General features: G+C 44.6%; 1 protein-coding gene across 2 annotated transcripts; it reads left to right on the top strand.

Annotated features, from left to right (window-relative positions):
- Nucleotides 1–9630: 9630 nt before the first annotated feature.
- On the top strand, nucleotides 9631–16272 carry LOC133921771 (adenine phosphoribosyltransferase 1-like). 2 transcript variants are annotated; one of them, XM_062366787.1, is made up of 7 exons: nucleotides 9643–10063; nucleotides 10167–10277; nucleotides 11715–11812; nucleotides 12472–12616; nucleotides 14516–14574; nucleotides 15715–15793; nucleotides 16039–16272. In XM_062366787.1, exons 1-6 carry the CDS (start codon nucleotides 9868–9870, stop codon nucleotides 15784–15786), a joined length of 681 nt encoding a protein of 226 aa, XP_062222771.1. In that variant the 5' UTR covers nucleotides 9643–9867; the 3' UTR covers nucleotides 15787–15793; nucleotides 16039–16272. The 2 variants fall into 2 exon arrangements, with proteins under 2 accessions (XP_062222773.1, XP_062222771.1); XM_062366789.1 differs by lacking the exon at nucleotides 10167–10277 and having other exon boundaries at nucleotides 9631–10063.
- The last annotated feature ends 1737 nt before the right edge of the window (nucleotides 16273–18009 follow it).

The following is an 18009-nucleotide window of genomic DNA, read 5'->3' as shown; positions in this document are numbered from 1 at the left end:
CACGATGAAGAGCCGCATAGAATAAAGGATGTAGGGGTAAACCTACAGAAGAAGCCAGCGGATTAGCCAAAGAGAGTAGAGGCTCCTCGGAGCGACGCCTTCAGGAAGGTAACGACAAAAATGTCACCGTCGCCCGTTCGGACACCCGAAGAGGGTTTTCACACGGAGAAGCATCTAGGGTGGAGTAGTCATGATAATGCCGCCTCCAAGGAGGAAATGGCGCCCGAGGGTGTCAACGACATTGGCATCAACTGGGTCGAGCTTTCGCTCACAGCTCCCCACCCCAGAAACCTGCACGAAAGGAAGCGAACCCACAGCCAAGGCAACAGCCGACACCCTTGCCACCGCGCCAGCCTGGTGAACACGAAGCTCCCCCGTGTCCAACTTGCGGAAAGGAGGAGACCAAGCAGGGGAGGAGCAAACGAAACGTCAGAACACTGGCCTCAAACCACCGACGTGCCATCGAGCTCCCCACGGGCCAAACCGAGAGAAGAGAGGTTTGACAAGGGGAGGAGCACCATTAGCACCCAAGGTCAGAGGTCAGGTAGCTCAAGACAAAAGAGGTGGCTAGGCTCGAGGCCGAACAACGGCCAAGATCGAGGCCAACAGCCACAGCAGATCTGCCGACGGGCTAGAAGGGCTAGCAGGAGTATCAGAAACGACACTTGGCCGGCCACCACGCATCGGGCCGCCCACTGAGCTGTGGATTGAGCCGTCGGACTGCCTACCATGCCGCCGGACCGCCCACCGCGCTGACGGGGGCGTGGAACCGATCGACGATCCGCCCACCACGCCGCCGGCGGTCGGAGGACAAGAGCTAGGCGCTGCAGGAGCAGAACCAGGTGGAGAGGGCGCGCCTGAACCCGACTGACGCCCGCAGACTGGACAGCGATAAGGACCCAAGCCTGGCAGGGCATAAATCGAGCTAGGCCACGCACAAGCCCACGACAGTGACGCACCAGTGCACCAGCCACCAAACAGACCAGTGCGACAGACACAACCCCAAGTCACGCCCGCACAAGCCTGCCGTCGCCAAGGCGCATGAAACCTGCAAAGCCAAAGCAAATTTGGCGCAAGATGGAGCATGCGCAGGCCAGCGTCGTGCCGGAGCAGACCACCACCACCGCATGGATCTGTCGCCAAGCATGTAGATCCGGCCAAAAGACAAACTTCGATCTAAGCTACCAGCACCAGGAAAAGGAGCGAAGGAGGAGAGGAGGAAAAGAAAAAACATGTCGGCGCCACTTGGAGCTGCCGCCGTCGCAAGCGAGCGATGGCAGCAGCGGCCACATTGCTCAAGGCAATCTATGCAAGGCTGGTAACAGGTGGTTCATACGTAATTTTGCCACGACTAGTCTTGGTCAAGTATGGTTTATCCTAAAAAATATGACAAATTAATTTTTAATCACATGTGATAAAATTAATAAAAAAAAAAGTATGATATGTGAGTCAGGAGCCCGAAAACAAAGGGTGGCATCTGAACTCATTTCCAGTTCTGCACTGACGTAGAATCAATGTATCAAAGAAGCCAAACTGAAGCTGTCTGAAACGGGCTTAGGTTAGCACAGATGCAACCTGCCACTACTGACGTGTGAAACCCGTGGGCGACACCTCGTTTCATCTCTCGTTGATAGAACTAAGACTATCTCTAACTATATTTTCTTTATTTCGTTTCGTTCCCAATCTTTTTCCCCGTTCTTATTCCTTTTATTTTCTGTTATCTCCAACAGCTTCTTTTCGAGGAGAATCACGAAGGGAAAGGAGAGAAAATACTGTTCTGAAGAGAATGACTTTGAGAATCCCTTCGTGACGGAAACCGTAAAAAGAAATTATTAAAACATTAAATTAAATAAAAATCTCTTCACGATAAAAATCTAAACCTAAAAGGAAGCTTAGGGTTGGTCTAACAAATGATGCTGGCTTTTGACGGACGGGCAAGATCGGGTGAGGCAGGCTGCAATGACAGATCTTAGCGTTTTTCATACCAGAATCTCTGGAAAGGACTTATCGTCAAGGTGGCCCGTGGAGCATTGTTGCTACTTGCTTGACATCAGCATCACACATTCAGCTCGTCGAGGTGGCATAGCAGGACAGTAAAAGGGCATTCGGTATAGGGAGTTAACCGCAGGATGGCGAACGGCAGAAACTTTTGTGGGGAAAAGCTGGATTGTACCGGTAAGACTGTAATAAGGTTGACATTTGACGCCGAGGAGATCGTTTCTTTTGACACTACGGCAGCCGCTGATGGTGAAATTCCGTTTGGTAAGATTATACACACCCAGTTCACTGATTTTTCTTGTCAGCAGTTGCAAACGGAAGACATCGTGTGCAAAGGGTTTGAGTCGAGCAAAGTACAGAGCGCAGTTCAGAGCAAATAACAAAATAGTATAAAACACATGCATATTGTTTGGATTTGAAAAAAGAAGAAAGAAATCTCACTAAAAAACTTAGCATTGCTGCCCACAGTAACAGACTAGCAGTAACCTTTAAAAAACAAGTAACAGTAGTACGAGGATCCACTTTACAAACAGAGCAAATAAAGGGGAAGGTAAAACGGAAAAGGGACTAGTTCTTGGGGGGAAGTTTCGGTATATACTGTTGAGAAATTACTGAAACAAAAAGGGCCGAACTAAAAGCTCCTCCCTTTTGTGTTGAAAGGCTGCCCAGCTAGACTCGTAGATTCTTCAGCACTTCCAATCTCCAGAAGAGCTTTGCTGGAAGTAGAGTATATATATTACTGAAAGGTACATGCAGGAACTAGAATTTCCTCCTGTGACGCTCACCCTCGGAGACTCCCAGCCCTATGTTGTTGAGGGTATGGGTCTTCATATTGAAAAAAATACTTTTCCGATTCCACTTCAAAGGAACAAATATTCTCTGAGATGACGTGGAAATATTTAGGTCGTAATACAATCACAATGTTGCTACTCCGGGATCAAAATCGTGGGAGGCTGGGAGCACTAGGCAAAAGTTGCATATATAGTACTAAAAAAAGTGGCAATAATGTCTACTCCGGCTGAGAGCTAACACCACCCATGATCACTAACAAACCGTCAAAAAGGTGATCCAGGATTGCAGAAGATACTCAAAAAAGCATGCCCCTGAAATTTTTCCATCCATCGTCATTGTTTCCGTTGGCCCATTCTATAGATAGTAGCAATCCTGAAATCGTTGAAACGCCACGCCCCCCTTTCGCACGCAGCGTCAAGTTGTCGCGTGACGAGCTAGCCTTTTCTTTTTCCTGCTAGGTTATCCCACCCATCGGAAGGAGTCGCTGAATCAGCATATCCTTTCCAATCTCGGAACACGGCGATTCACGGTCGATCGATGCGGCGGTCTAGATGGTTTCTTTCCCAGGCAATGGAGCCCCTCTCACCCACCCCTTAAATTTTTACCATGCATGGAGAGGAAGAAGAAAGAGAGGAGAGGGAGATGCTTTAGTTCTCATGGTCAGGGAGTTACTATTTTAGCTTATTGTCGATGCTTTGATCCTCAGATCGACATCGAACGGTTATTGTCTTGTCTTCTTCCTCTAGCATCATCGACTGCTTTATTTCTTCATTTCTCTTCACTACACAGCAACGCTTCGAATCGTTCCTTTGCCCCGTCGGCCTTCTTCATCTTTGGCGGCGTCCGCGCTACCGTCCCTGCTGCGCTAACCTAGATTCGTTGGGTGGTCACCCCGCCTCCTCCGAAACCGTCCATCCTACAATTTTTCGTCGATCGCATTCCCACCGCCTTGCCACCCTCTCCCCACCGCTCCACCCCCACTGTTGGGCCGCTCTGCTGCCCATGCCTCCCTCTAAGCCCACCAATGAAGAAAACCTCTGCCCGAAGCAAAACCATCGCTGTCGGAGTTGAAACTTGACGTCAATTGAAAGATTTATGTTTTTTAGACGATTGGAAAATAGGTGTAATTCTTATGGTTGTGGATGTGTTACAATATGAAAAACTACACGTGGGATACACCATCAATCGAAATAGCCTTCGCAAAACTTTCGTGACTGAAACTTGAGCCAACTTTCACATTGCAGCTTGATATCTCAAACCATATCCTTCCATTTTTATTTGAATGTAGATGATGAAAGAGAGAGAATGCTCATCCCCCTATATGAGACAGAGGTGGGACTTGGCTGGACCAAACTGGCACGGCATGGCTCCGCCACCTCGTGCCGAGCAGACTTAGCCTGTTTAGCCCATCGAACTATGCCGTGTCAGTATAGCAAACTAATGGTTAGGCTCAAGCATGGCTCATGGCATGTCGTGTCATCACCATATTATACCAGTTCAGGTACAATCCTCGCATTTATGAATTTATATACAATTATTGTTGCACCCTTAGTCATCATTAAGGGTTTGGCTATCACGATAAGCAAATACGATTGTTATTCTTGATGAACGGAGACAGTCATGCACATAATTAGCAACAATCAGCAAATAAGCTTCGATCTGTTTGTGAACATACGTAAAACTCTTTTATCTCGATTGATCAACGCCACAATGAGAGGCTTGTATAAAATGTTATGAGCTCAGTGATGTACCGACTACCAAGCACTTGTATTAATTTAATCCATTATCAATGACAATATATTCTAACCAACCAAAAACTCTACACGAATCAAACTCATTCTTACCTAGCCGTGCCGCCCACGGTACTAAAATTCTAAACACGACATGATCCACGTATCCACACCATACTAGCCTGACTCAGTTTTTCTCATACCGTGTCGTGCCAAATCGTCTTACCATGGACCGTCCTAATTCGGCCTGGCACAAGTCCCACCATGCCTAGCCTCGCACTTTACACGAGTTCTATGTTCTGGCGTACACGTACACGACAATTCCTCCACCACACAATTCAGGTGACGAGCGTATCTTCGGGCGATGCACAGCAGAACGGGCCTGGCTAGCTGCACCCTTTTCCATGTCCATGACAGGACCCTGGTACGGTCCTCTTGTAAAAGCAACACGATCACTCCCTACATCCACAGCAAGATTTTGCACGGCGTGATTGCGCAATGTACATCCGTGGAAAAGGTGGATTCGTTTCAAACGCATGCATGCGTGATGTGTCGATCTTGCCGTGCTCCTTCCCAGAACAGTAACTCCCACATCTCCCAGATCTGATACGTCGGACTCGTGCGATGGCAAATGTGCACTACCAATGCTAGCATCAAACTATCAATTTCTAACACGCTAGCACTAACACAACATTGCCCTTTCAGAAAAAAAAAATATGGTAGAATCATGCACTTAACCGTGCAGCTCCTGAATCACCGACTCGAGATCATCTAGGCGTCCTGGTGCATATCTCCATAGGGCACTACGGTGGGGCTCCCCCTACGGCCCTACCCTAGCTTGTCTCACTGATACTGTGGCTGGTCACAGTGGGGTACTGACTCTGGCACAATGGCAGTAACGTTGTAGCAATGCTAGTGCCTAGTAGTATTTGGCCTGCCTGCACTGCCAGCGACAGTTACACAGTACGTGACAAAAAATGGTGCCACTACGTGTCTACGTCTACGTGAATGTGAATATCATTGCCACTACGCAGTCAGATTTCTAACCAGGGCAACCTGCGAGATGGCAGAAATAACTCTAGTTCGCCGCTCCTCTAAAAGAAATCCTGGTTCACTGCAGTTCATCTGACCTGCTTTTTCGATAATATAATCTTTATTAACTGTTATCCTCATAATTTAGAGATACAATCACATAAAAGTTTGCTCCTAATCTCTACAATGCAAGGATGTACAAAACCCAAGATATAAAAAGGAAAATCTGAAAATAAATGAAGATCTCGTATGAAAGAGTACATCTGAAACGAGCAATATTATGATGGTGGTTTCATGATCCGCAATCTAGAATCCTTTAAGAATTTAACGGTTGAAGCATATATCAAATACAAAGTCAGTATATACATGTATATATAATCTGAAAAGGAGATAAATGTTTTCTCTTATCATCCCACCTACTATAACAATAAGTTTCTAAATACTTGGCGCTTTTGAGAGATTTTGTGTTTAACTTCGACTTGGCCTGAAATTTAATCAAGTGCACGCACGTTTGTCCTGAGCAGGTCCAAATCACGATCGTTTGACGAGGATCGATCACCCTTTTATGCTCATCTCCCGCGCCCGCTCCGGATGGGACGGGAGAAACACGGGCTAACCCGAGCTGACGTTTCCCTCGGCCAGCCGTCCTCGTACGGGATCGATCAGTCGATGAATGGCCTTGATGTAACGTGGTTATTGTAGAACTAGGACCCCTGCCTGGTAGTGCTAATCTCTGGGGCCGACGATGTGAGGCGTAGGCAGCGCCAGCACCAACCAATGAAAACGGTCTAAAAAACTCCCTAACTATTTTTACTTTTACATTTTTTTTCTCAAAAATAGAATTGGAAACGGGTATGAATCCGAGAATATCAGATATAAAAAACGAACGGAAGCAGAACCGATGATTCAAATAGTTAATATAGATTCGTAGAACTATAACTTTGAACGGAAGGAAGAAACCATGGGCTCCTTCCTGACCTTGTGTGAGCGTGTGCTTCTCTGCTCTGATGAGAAAAGCTAGCAGCAAGGCTTCGACGGTTGTTCTGATTAGCATGTGCGTCGTGCGTGTATAAGCTGCAACAGGGCCTCCGGCGGCTTCCTCTGATCTCTCGTTGCGTTTATGTATTTAGTCCTTTGTATAGGCCAAGGCAGCCCCAACGTTAGTTGAGATAGTACCCTCGAGGCCGTTTAAACCAATTATGTTTGTTTCCCTCAACGTATTGAACTCTATCCGTTAGCATATTCCAATCGCGTACATATTTATCTGGAGACCCTGCGTAGCGTACATGGCCTCCACGTCATCAGCTGCACCTGCACTATCGTGTATGGCCGTAGGTACAAACGCATGTTTGTATCCCAAAAAACGAACTAACCTAAACTAAAATACGTCGGTATCAGGACATCCTGCGTGGCTCCTGGTACCTTCGGCCGGCACAGGAGCTGCTGAGCGAGATGGTGCGCATGGCCGACTTAGCAGCTAGTATGATCGACGATGAGGCCAGCGCTCTCTGGGCGATGCATCGAGCGGCCAAGAACGACACTGATGGCATCCAGGCCAAGCTCCCCGGCCTCCTCGAGGTTAGGATCACAGTTGACCAATAATACAGGAATCCCGACAGGAAGATCCTGATTAAAAAGGGAATTCAACAATAAAGTCGAAAAATAGTAAAACCGTTTTCAATTCTATGTTCGAATTATTTTTCCCATTTTTGTCCCGTTACCTTCTAAATCCCAAAAATAGTTAGAAAAAACATAGAAAAAGGATCAGAATGGCCGTTTTCATCCTAGCACCAACTAACCTGTACGGCGGCACGGTATACCGAATGCCTGGTCAAAGTAAAGGATGCATTAGTGCAGCGACGTCGTAGCCGTAGTGCCGGCACCACCACTGCCGCACACCACAAAAGTATAGATGGCTGCTACATATAATATTTGTTTACGTCACCACTATATAGCAGTACAAATAACCTACTTAATAGTCTAATTATATCATTACCTACAAAATCAATATAGTCCCACATGTAATCAGGGTTCAAAAAACCGTCGGTAACCGCTCAAAAATCGCGGTTACCGACCTTTCCGGTCCGGTCCGATTTCAAAAACCGCTCGGTAACCGAAATTTGAATTCAAAAAATTTAAAAAAATAAAAAAATTTAAAAACAATTCATAAAAAATCTTTAAAAAAAACTAGACATAATTCTAAGAACTTCTGTGAAAAAAATTTCAAAAATAATGTTGTTTGCATCATATTCTATAGGGAGAAAGTTTGAAAAAAATGAAAAAAATTGAAGCGCGCGGCTCAATTATTAACTCATGTTAAGGAAAAGTGTAACATGCAAACACATATTTTTCTTGTATAAAACGTATTTTAAGAGAATCTTTAAAATTGATTTCACTTTATTTAGAGTTTTATTAAATTCTCTATGACTTTTACAAAGTTCACAAGCATAAAGTGAATATGTTAAGAAACATCACTGTAATTAATTTTTTCATGTCTACTATTATTTTTTCTACGTAAATCATAATATAAATAAGCTAATGAAAGTGGTTTCACTAATTTTTAAGGTGTGATGGGTCAGTTATGAATTAATCTAGTCGCAACACATTTACACAATCATGCATGTTACAATAACTAATTCATGAGTTCATATATTTTTAAAAGATATAGGATCATGTAAGAAGACTAACAAAATTAGTTTCATGATTTTTGGATTAGCAAAGAGTAAACTATGCATTTACCTTGGTTTAACAAATAAAATTTCTCACAGAAAATTTTGAACTTTTTTATGAGTATAAATACTTTTATCATGTAGATCATGTTACAAGGAAGCCAACAAAATTTGTTTCACTTGATTTGAAGCTCGGATGAATTAGTTATTGATTTTACAAGATTCAACCCTTTTTTAGGTTTTTTGTTGAACTGCGCTGAAATTTGATAAAACCGCTCGATAAATCGAGAAAACCGAGCGGTTACCGACTCAAACTGCTCGGTAACCGACCGAATCAAAAATGCGAGAAAATCACTCGGTAACCGACCCAAACCGCTCGGTTACCGAGAGGACAAAAACATGATTTTTTCGCAAAAATTTAAAATTTGCCGAATGAATTTTCTCCGATTTTTTTTTGAATTTTTGACCGATAACCGCGGTTATCGCGCATTTTCGGTTACCGCCGGAGCTCGGTAACCGAGCTCCGGTCGATAAATGAAACCTTGCATGTAATAAGAAGAAAGCACGTTGAAGTACATGAATAGACTATCTACTATAGTTAATACTAGACAATCTTTTTTCTCTCGTTACGCTATCTCTTCCACGTAGGATTTTTGCTTTTAGACGCATAGCTTAGCTGAGGTGTTCTTAGAGACGCCCCGATGACGTTGTGCAGCTAGCAGCAGGCATCGGATCCCACACCCGCCCAGCTCTGCGCTTCCGTTGCAAGTTCCGACGGGCCGTGCGTGCTTTGGGGCTGTACCGGCAAGCGAAATCCGGCAGGAAACGGACGGGGACGAAGCGGGGGAAAAAGATGGCCGTGCTGTGCTGCGAGCTGTACCCACAAGCGAAATCCGGCGCCAGCGCGGTCCGGTGGCTAGCCTAGTGGAGCGACGCTACTCCTCTGCTCCCCCCTATTTTCTTTCCTTTTCCTCGCTCAAACGGCTAGGCACTGCTCATCAATAGGAGCAAAACCTAGAGAGATTGATTGAACGAGCAAAACCTAGAGAGATTGATTGAACGAGGAGCGTAAGAGGGGCACCGCACACTTTGTCACGTACAAGTAGGGGCAGAGAGAGTGCACCTAGATATAGGTTAAGTTCGGAAGCATATTTTATAGGATCTGATTGTACAAGATATCATATGTTTATTCTATTTCTATTCTCAATTTAATTGTTAGATAAAAATAAATGATATAGATATGATCTTACTAGAATCTATCTAAATATAATCATATAAAATTTAATTTTGTTAAGTTCTAATAGCTATGTATGGTGCGGTAGTCTGGCGTGCTAGCAATGCCCCTGTCTTCATAAACAGAGGAGCTAGGTGAAGGCGAGCGAGCAGCTGCGGGTTCCAAACGGACAGGGTTTCGTTGACCCTACTACACATCCGACTGATATACGGATCTAAGCTCTATGTATCAGCAGCCGTGCAGCGTGTCAGCCGTCCGTTCAACCACGATAAACGCCACTACCGCTCCACCACTCTCCCCTGCTCTATATATACGCGGCGCACCAGTGCAGCAAGCAACAATAAAGGCTGCGACTAGGAGAGCGGGCTTCGACTGAGCGAGCCAGCCGAGCGCCCGAGAGAGGAAGGGATTAATGGGTGAGGAGGCCAGCTGCGACACCGTGAGCGTGATGGAGGTCGCCGCCAACGCCAAGCAGGCGGCCAAGGAGAACGGCCGCGCGGCGGCGGCGGTGGCGGCGGAGGCCGTGGCGGCCCCTGTGGCCGTGGCCGACCCCCGTCTGCATGGCATCTTCGACGCCATCCGCGTCGTCCCCCACTTCCCCAAGCCAGGTCCGGCCCCCATTCCTCTTCCGCCCTCTCCGACTAAATACAGCCACCACCGCATCAGTCCAACTGATCCGTCTGCGTGCGCTCGGGGGGCGGCGTGGTGCAGGCATCATGTTCAACGACATCACGACGCTGCTGCTGCGGCCGGGGGTGTTCAAGGACGCCGCGGACATGTTCGTGGAGCGCTACCGCGGCATGGGCATCGACGCCGTTGCCGGTAACCAGCAAGCATCCGTCTCCCTCCCCCTTCCCCGCTAGGACCAGAGGCCGGTTAGTCTCCGGCCGGGAACGGGCCGGTGCGGCACGTCGCTGTCGTGCGCGCGTGCAGCCTCGGGCAGCTGAGCTGTGGGCAGAGTTCTGAGATTCCGTAATATCTTTGGGGGAGATCTCCCCTGGTCCTTTTGCTCCCCGCGCTTTTGTCGTCTCGCGCCCCGCCCCGGGTCTGTCACCTACGCCTTTTTCGCGTTGCTCGCTCACCCATTCCACACCCACAATAGTCCTCTCACGCTACTGTTGCCTGCATCTGCTCTGCCTGCCGGCCTGCTGCTGGATTTGCCTTACAACTAGTGGTAGCTCTACAAGCTCGCCTGCGATATACATCTACTCGGCCCCGTGCAAAGCTCCTAATAAGTAAAGTCGGAACTAATAAATGTGCTGCGCCATGTCGCCACGGCTGTGAGAGGTCACCGTGGCTGACAGATGGGGCCCTATGCTTGTGCATACTCTGTGGTCGTAGAGCATGGATATTAACTAGTGTGTCTTTGATATAAAAAAGAGGTTGTATATATGAGAGCTGTATAACTCTTAATAAGGGTTTAGTTGGTCGTATAAATAAATACAATGACAAATGTAGTAAATCTATGGAAGTATTTGATTAGCATATATAAACGAATATAATGATTATATGATCTGAGATTGATAAGTGGTTTGTACTGATATTTTAGCTTGTGTAATTTGTATCCGACTAGTCTATATACGAGTAAAGTTCAATCAAAACGTATCATAAAATCAGAATAACTTATTGTATTTGTTATAGAGACTATCAAATAGATTTCTATATAGAAATATACGAATAAATACAAATTTCGTGCGCGTGCCAGACTTCTCTGGCGTGGTTCGAGTTCGAGTTCGAGTGTACGTTTGGCGTTGGCAGACTTTTGCAGGGATCGGGCGGATGCGGACGCGGCTGCCCCGGGGACCGGACGGTGGGGGCAGTGCGTGGGTGGTGGTGCCGTGACGGTACAGCGGTACACCCGCCATTGATTCTGCTGGTGGCGCGCTCTGATGTCACGCATGTGCCCGATCCGCTGTCGTTGTCACTGGAAAGTACTGCTGCTGAGATTTTGCTCTGTCCATTGTTGGATCCTCTGTCTGCTTCTGTGGTCTTCTGTTCCTGAATTTCATTCCGTTTCACTATATTAAAAGTATGCTTACTGTTTAGTACTTCAATGCGACAATTATGTGGCGTCCTCTCGTTAGTTGTATCTTTGTCAACCAGTTACCACTTTGATGAAGGTCTGTGGCCTAGTCATTCACTGCGCTAGTTCTGTGCTCACGGATACTTGCATTCAGTTTTTTCACTAATCCTGAGTTGTTTTTCTCTCTCTGAAACTTGCACTAATTCTGACTGTTGTGCTTCTTTACGTTCCACCAGGGATTGAGGCCAGGGGTTTCATATTTGGCCCAGCAATTGCATTGGCCATTGGCGCGAAGTTCATACCGTTGCGTAAGCCTAGAAAACTCCCTGGTGAGGTTTCTTGAAGTTCTGTTGCATGATGTGAATCCAGTTGTTTTTAGATTTAGGTCTGTTTGGATAGTTTATGGTTTAGAAGTTTCTGGTTAGTTAATGAAGTGGTTGTGTTTGTTGAATTATAATAAACTTGTAGTTTATCACATGTTTAAAAGTTAGAAAAGTCAGTCTAAATCTGTTTTTTAGCTTTTAATTTATTTTAACTATAACCGTTTTCTTAATTAGCTAAAAACTATTAAGAAACCAGTTGTTTAGATAGTTTTTACCTTTTTTAAGGAAAAAAAACTGAAAAAAAGCCTTTTCAAACAGGAGGTTTGTGTGTCTAGCTTGTGGTTACAACCAAGCTAGGTAGTTTAGTGAGCAAATCTGGTTAGCAGGCAGTACAAGTACAACTCTTGCCCATAATCTCTGACACCAAAGTTGTCGCATTAGTCTGCTCCTTTGTGCATGCGGCCCATGATGAGATCTAAAGAAATGCACGAGACTTTTATACACTATCTTGTCTTGCACTTTTAACCACAGAGTTCCGTTACACGAAGAGATGCTGTGTAGTACTGTCATTTTCCCAAAGTATGATTCTGAATGGCTTGCTTGTTAAACAAAGTATGTTTGCAACAACTAACATGTGCTAACATTCGCCTTTTAAAAAATGAAAGGTGAGGTGATTTCCGAGACCTATGTTCTTGAGTACGGAACTGATTGTTTGGAGATGCATGTTGGAGCTATCGAACCTGGTGAACGTGTACTGATCGTTGATGATTTGGTTGCAACTGGTGGGACACTTTGTGCTGCGATAAGGCTCCTCGGTACGTGTCTTCTAAACCCAAGATTACGCACTCAATCGGAATCCCTGACCAATACTTACATATTACAAACTAAACATGATGCAGAATTAGTGGCTAATGTAGGCTATGAACTCAGATATGAAATCCATAATAAAGCAGTGGCGGAGCTAGGATTTTTATATTGGATATGCAATTTAACTTTTCATAAGACCGCAAAATCAATATATAAATAAAAATTCCTAAAAGCACAATACACATGTATTAAAATATATATCATAATATCATAAATTCAACAAATAAGTTTAATTTTTGGAAAAAGTATAATATAAATTGTTCAAATATGAAGTAATGTCTTACGTACATAGGAGATTAAAATCCTATTTTAATTCTTCATCTTGCACTTTATCATGATCATAAAAGTCTCAATTATATTATTCTTTTTTATTTTGGAGAAAATATTCAATTTAATAAATATGATTAACCCATATAATGGTTAAAAGTTTGGAACAAACCATATAATCTAGTTTTTTAATTCTACTAATTAAGTATTATGTGAGTAATCTGAACAATAAAGAAAAGCAATAAATCGACTAATTAAGTATCATATGAGTAATCTAAACAATAAAGAAAAGCAATAAATCGATATTTGTTAAATAAATATTGAAATAACTAACAAGATCGATCAATCCCACCCATAATAAGTAGTACTCTATCTTGCAACACATTTGCTGTGGCTGTTAGCTAGTACTGCAGTCATTTTATTTTCCTCTTTCTTCCCTTTTTTTAGTTAAGGATCAAAGCTACTACTTGATTTTTTAAATAAGGATAAAATAATTAGTAACTTATTGTTAATCTCTTACTAAATTTTATCAATGACACAGAATCATTCTTTTTTTAATGATCGTTAATTATTTGTACCGAATAAATTGAAGCTTACGGCATCGCAAATTTGAAAATTACAATCAATATTGAACATATAAAATTACAAGATGAATTAAAACTCACAACAATACAATATTAAACTTTAAACATCTGTACTCCCTGAGTGGCTACGCTCTGAGTTTATCGACTCACGCTCCTTATCCCCTGTACATATTTGCATAAAAATAGACCGGATCTCAGGTAGTCCTGGCCCACTGAACTACCCATTTGATTCGCCTATGTAGTAAAGTACCTTTATATTGTTAAATATTTCCTATTTTATGGATGCCAGATTTTTCTGAAACTTCATAATGGTTTACTGTTGGCACATTCACAACACACTACGGACCAGTTGTAACAGTTAAGCTTTAAATTGTGCCTTGCCCGCGACATATTGTAGCAAGCACTATTGTATGCAGTTATCTCAGCACCAGATTATCCAGTCTACTTGTCTTAAAACTGTGCCCACACCAATATTTTTTCAACACTTGTAGCATTGTTTCTTCTCAATCTAATCCAAAACCAGGACATCAATAGTGGGCAGGTATGGGGTGACCTGAGAAATTACTACGGGAAATAGTACTGTACAGTAGTAATAAGATTGGCTTTTAATGCGCTAATGGCAGCCATCTAACAAATCAGTGACAGCCAGTCGAACGCCGCAATTTTTCTTGTACCTGTAGCCTTTTAGATAGAAAAATGCTTTATATCTTATATTCTTATATCTTATATCAGTTTTAAGTACTCATATCATCCTCATATCCATAGAATCAAGAACTCCGAGCTACTATTTGTCAGCTATATATTTCTTGTCTGCCACTAATACGCCATCATGCCATTAAACGTGCATTCTCTTTATATTTTACACATGTCCTTCTAGATGAATTTTATCTTGTACTAGGAAGATAACCTAAGCTTTGCTTTTTCTGTATGCCTTCCATCTTGGGCCAAGAACAGAATATGGCTTTCTGGTGCTTCTCTTAACAATTTGCCTTACAGAACGCGCTGGAGCTGATGTGGTTGAGTGCGCATGTCTCATTGGGCTCCCAAAATTTAAGGTATTATTGTTAGACTCCAGCTATATGAACTATAGATTGAGAGTCAAATCTTCTGTTTCTTCACAGTAGTCATTTGCTTACTGCTCTGAAGTATGAATCACTTCCGGTACAGTAGTTGGCGTATAAAGAACTAGCTTGTATCCTATACACATTATTTTAGAACAGATTATTACAGACAGATCTTAAATTTTATTATAAATATATTTGAATTTTATCTTTGTAAAAATGTATGTGATGGTGAGCTTATCATATATGGGTAAACTCCATATGTAATGTGACTACATATAGACGGGTCTAAATAAAGATTTTGTTTCTAATATAGCTACACATATCGGTTTTATAAGTTTTACAGATAAATTTTATTGAAAAATCATCTATGTATATGATGTCATAGACTGATTTTACTGAAAATCTGTATATATTAAATGTCTGTTTAGTCATGTTACAAACATATTTACGTTAGCAACGTCTCTGAGTCAGTAATATATTTTAAAACATTATTTATATCACTCTCTGTTTTTACTATTTTGGTAGTAGTAGCATTCAAATCAGATAAAGTCTGCAGCGTGCAGCGTACATCTGATGCAAACTGTTAGCGTTATCTATCTTTGGATTGTGTAGCCAATGATTTCGTTTAATACAGTGGTCAGGACCAACTTGCCTTATTGTAAACTGTTATATAAGTACGATCGGAATGACCATGTCTGCTCCGCTCCCCACATCCGAGATACTCATATCTGTACCAGCTGGGCATGCTGCCATCTGACTTGACAGACGTACCTGAGAGTTGGATATGCATTGTTTGTGATAGACTAAATAAAAACTGGCATAAAGCACTTGCATTGCACTGAATCCATTAAGTCATATACTCATTTTATTTTAGCTTGGGAGCGCACTCCGTCTAGTACAGGATGGTGATGAATGCTATTACTGCCAGCATCTTGTGCCACAGTTAATATCCTGTAGGTGTCAGGACATACAAAGACGAGGCATTTGCAACGAGTAGCAGCAACAATCGCTCACTATTGCTTGTTCTCAGTTAATTTTAGAAAACTTTCGAACTACATCTGCTGCTTCACAGTATAACGCCCCTTTTTTATTGCTTCAAAATGGTTAACTGAGATAGCAACTTCCATGCAGGATTTCTACAAGCTCAATGGAAAGCCTGTCTATGTACTGGTGGAGTCCCGTGAATCTGAAACCGAGAATTGATCGACAGGTGAGCGACATTGGCTTGTTGCCCCAGAGCGTGGAATCTCCCAGCATGTCATCCTACTCGGCATGTCATTCAAGAGCCATTTTTGCCTTACCACTAGTAGAGAACAGTGATCTTTTACTGGCGATCGAGTTCTCCCTTAATTTCACAAAGCTCTTCCTTGTTCTTACCAGCACTGAACTTAAACTTTAGTACATTGTAGGAATATTTACTTCTACTCATTTTTCTGTGCCTCTTGCGTTTCTCAGGAATGCTGATGGGTTCGTTCCTTACTACTGCAAGCGAACGGTGGATGGACCTCAACAACAATGCGGTACATTATTAAGGCTACCTGCTGAGTATTGGTGATAGGAGACTAGGGAGCAATGAGTGTAGCCTTGTAGGCCGAGTAGTTTTTCGGAGAACTGAAGTGCTTGTGGTTCTGCCGGGAACATGATTTATTAGCTGAAATGGGAGTTCTGTCGTTCCATTCTTGATCGAAACATGTGGTTTCATCTAAAGAGGGCCGGGGGAGTGGGGCGACAGTGTTAATCTCTATTACTTTAACACCAGGTAAGACGTCATGTCACCCCCTCCTCGAGCTATGAGAGGTGATCGCTCCGATCCCATCACCACATGTCGCTCGCTCGGTTCCTCCTCGATCATCATGACCGCCCCTTGTCTCCCCTTCCCCGATCCCCTCCCAAGCGATGCCACATTCTCCATGCCCGCTCCCTCTTGGATCCATGTCGCCTCCCTCTCGCTCGCTCCCTCCCCGATCCACTCCACCTTCACCTCACTGTCGCACTCCTCTCATCCTCCGCCACACTCCCTTCCCGATCCTTATGCCGTTGCTGCCTCCCCGCTCGATCCTTCTCCCCAGATCCCTCCTCACGCTTGCTGCGCGTGTCATGCCTTCCTACTGCCCCTCCCTAGTCCTCCTCGCGCTCGCTCTCACCCTCCTCTTCCTCCTTCTCTCCCCATCCCCCCCTTTGCCTCCCGCCTCTCCAGCTCCCTCACCTCTGCCTTCGATTCCGCTTCCTCCTCGTTCGCCCCCGCCACCCGAGCGGGGATTCAAGAGGTGCATCGGCTTTGGTCGTCGTCTACGGTGGTCAGGGTGGGGGAGGAGGTTGTCTCGAGCGCATAAGCTTCTAGCCGCATCCCCTACTACCCATCCAGTCACATCTTCGTCGACCTCCAGCCAACCGCCATCCCCAAATCGAGCCGCTCGCCCTCAGCCATTATATCTCTAACAAACTACTATAAACGGAATCCCCAAATTCTAGCCAATGATCCCCAACTGATTTGAGTCCAGCTAGCCTCAAATCCCAACGGATTATGATCTTTATCTCTTAGTTGCAGGTCAAGCCGTCACCTATATAAAAGAAGAATCAATCTGCAGATGGGGATGAGAGACGGGTGGAGCTGTTGCCATTACCTGTGCTTGACCGAAAGTTCGCCCGCCGGGGAAGGCCCTTGTTGTTGCCCATGGAGCTACCGCCCTTGTGCTGCCGTCCATGGAGATTGGCTAGCAAGCAGAGGGGGCGGGTCGAAGCCTTGCTATCGCTCACGACGACGGCCTTACGCCTCCAGTCGTCGTCCAACGGGGCCCCTGTCACACACAATGGTCGCCACCCATGGAGAACAGCCGCCGTCGTGTCACAACCATCGACTCTGCATTGGTAAGCCACCCTGATCCAAGTATGTCCTTTATCCACCTCTCTCTGTGATTTGATATGCATCGTGGGTGCATGGCTTTGTGCCACACCAATGTTGAGTTGTGTTGTGTTGTGCTCCGGCCATCATCGTCGTTGAAGCTTGTGCCCTGGCCGTGCGTACTTTTTATGCACCGTTTAATCTGTTTCTACCTTCACCATGGGTGCAGGGCTTCGTGTTACACCGGTGTCGAGCTGCGCGTGTTTGCTCTAGCTGACGTGTCGTTGAAGCGTTGTGCTTTGGGCATTCATGCCATCGAAGCTATGTGCTCCGATCATGTTGGCTGCGGAAGCTTGTCTCCGGCGTTTCTACCGTCGAGCTGTTTTGTTTGTTTGTCTCTGGCTGCATGTGTTGTGTAGGTTCCACGCACCGTCAAGTTGTTTCGATTGATGTGTTTGTCATGCCGTCGATGTGTTGTTTGTTCAGTTGCATGTTCTGGTCGGTGAGCGCACGTGTTGCTAAGTGAGCCCGCCGGTGTGCGTACTGTGGCCATTTGTGCTTGCGATCTCTCTGTGTTTGTGTCT

Source organism: Phragmites australis, chromosome 6, assembly GCF_958298935.1.
Source record: "Phragmites australis chromosome 6, lpPhrAust1.1, whole genome shotgun sequence".
NCBI lineage: Eukaryota > Viridiplantae > Streptophyta > Magnoliopsida > Poales > Poaceae > Phragmites > Phragmites australis.
Note: the sequence above shows the minus strand (reverse complement) of the source record. Positions and strands in the feature narration are given on the sequence as shown.

Coding starts and splice junctions, on each gene's coding strand:
- LOC133921771 (XM_062366787.1), top strand. CDS start 9,868: ATGGGTGAGGAGGCCAGCTGCGACACCGTGAGCGTGATGGAGGTCGCC. Junction 10,064..10,166: donor CCCCCACTTCCCCAAGCCAG/GTCCGGCCCCCA, acceptor GGCGTGGTGCAG/GCATCATGTTCAACGACATC. Junction 14,575..15,714: donor TTGGGCTCCCAAAATTTAAG/GTATTATTGTTA, acceptor ACTTCCATGCAG/GATTTCTACAAGCTCAATGG.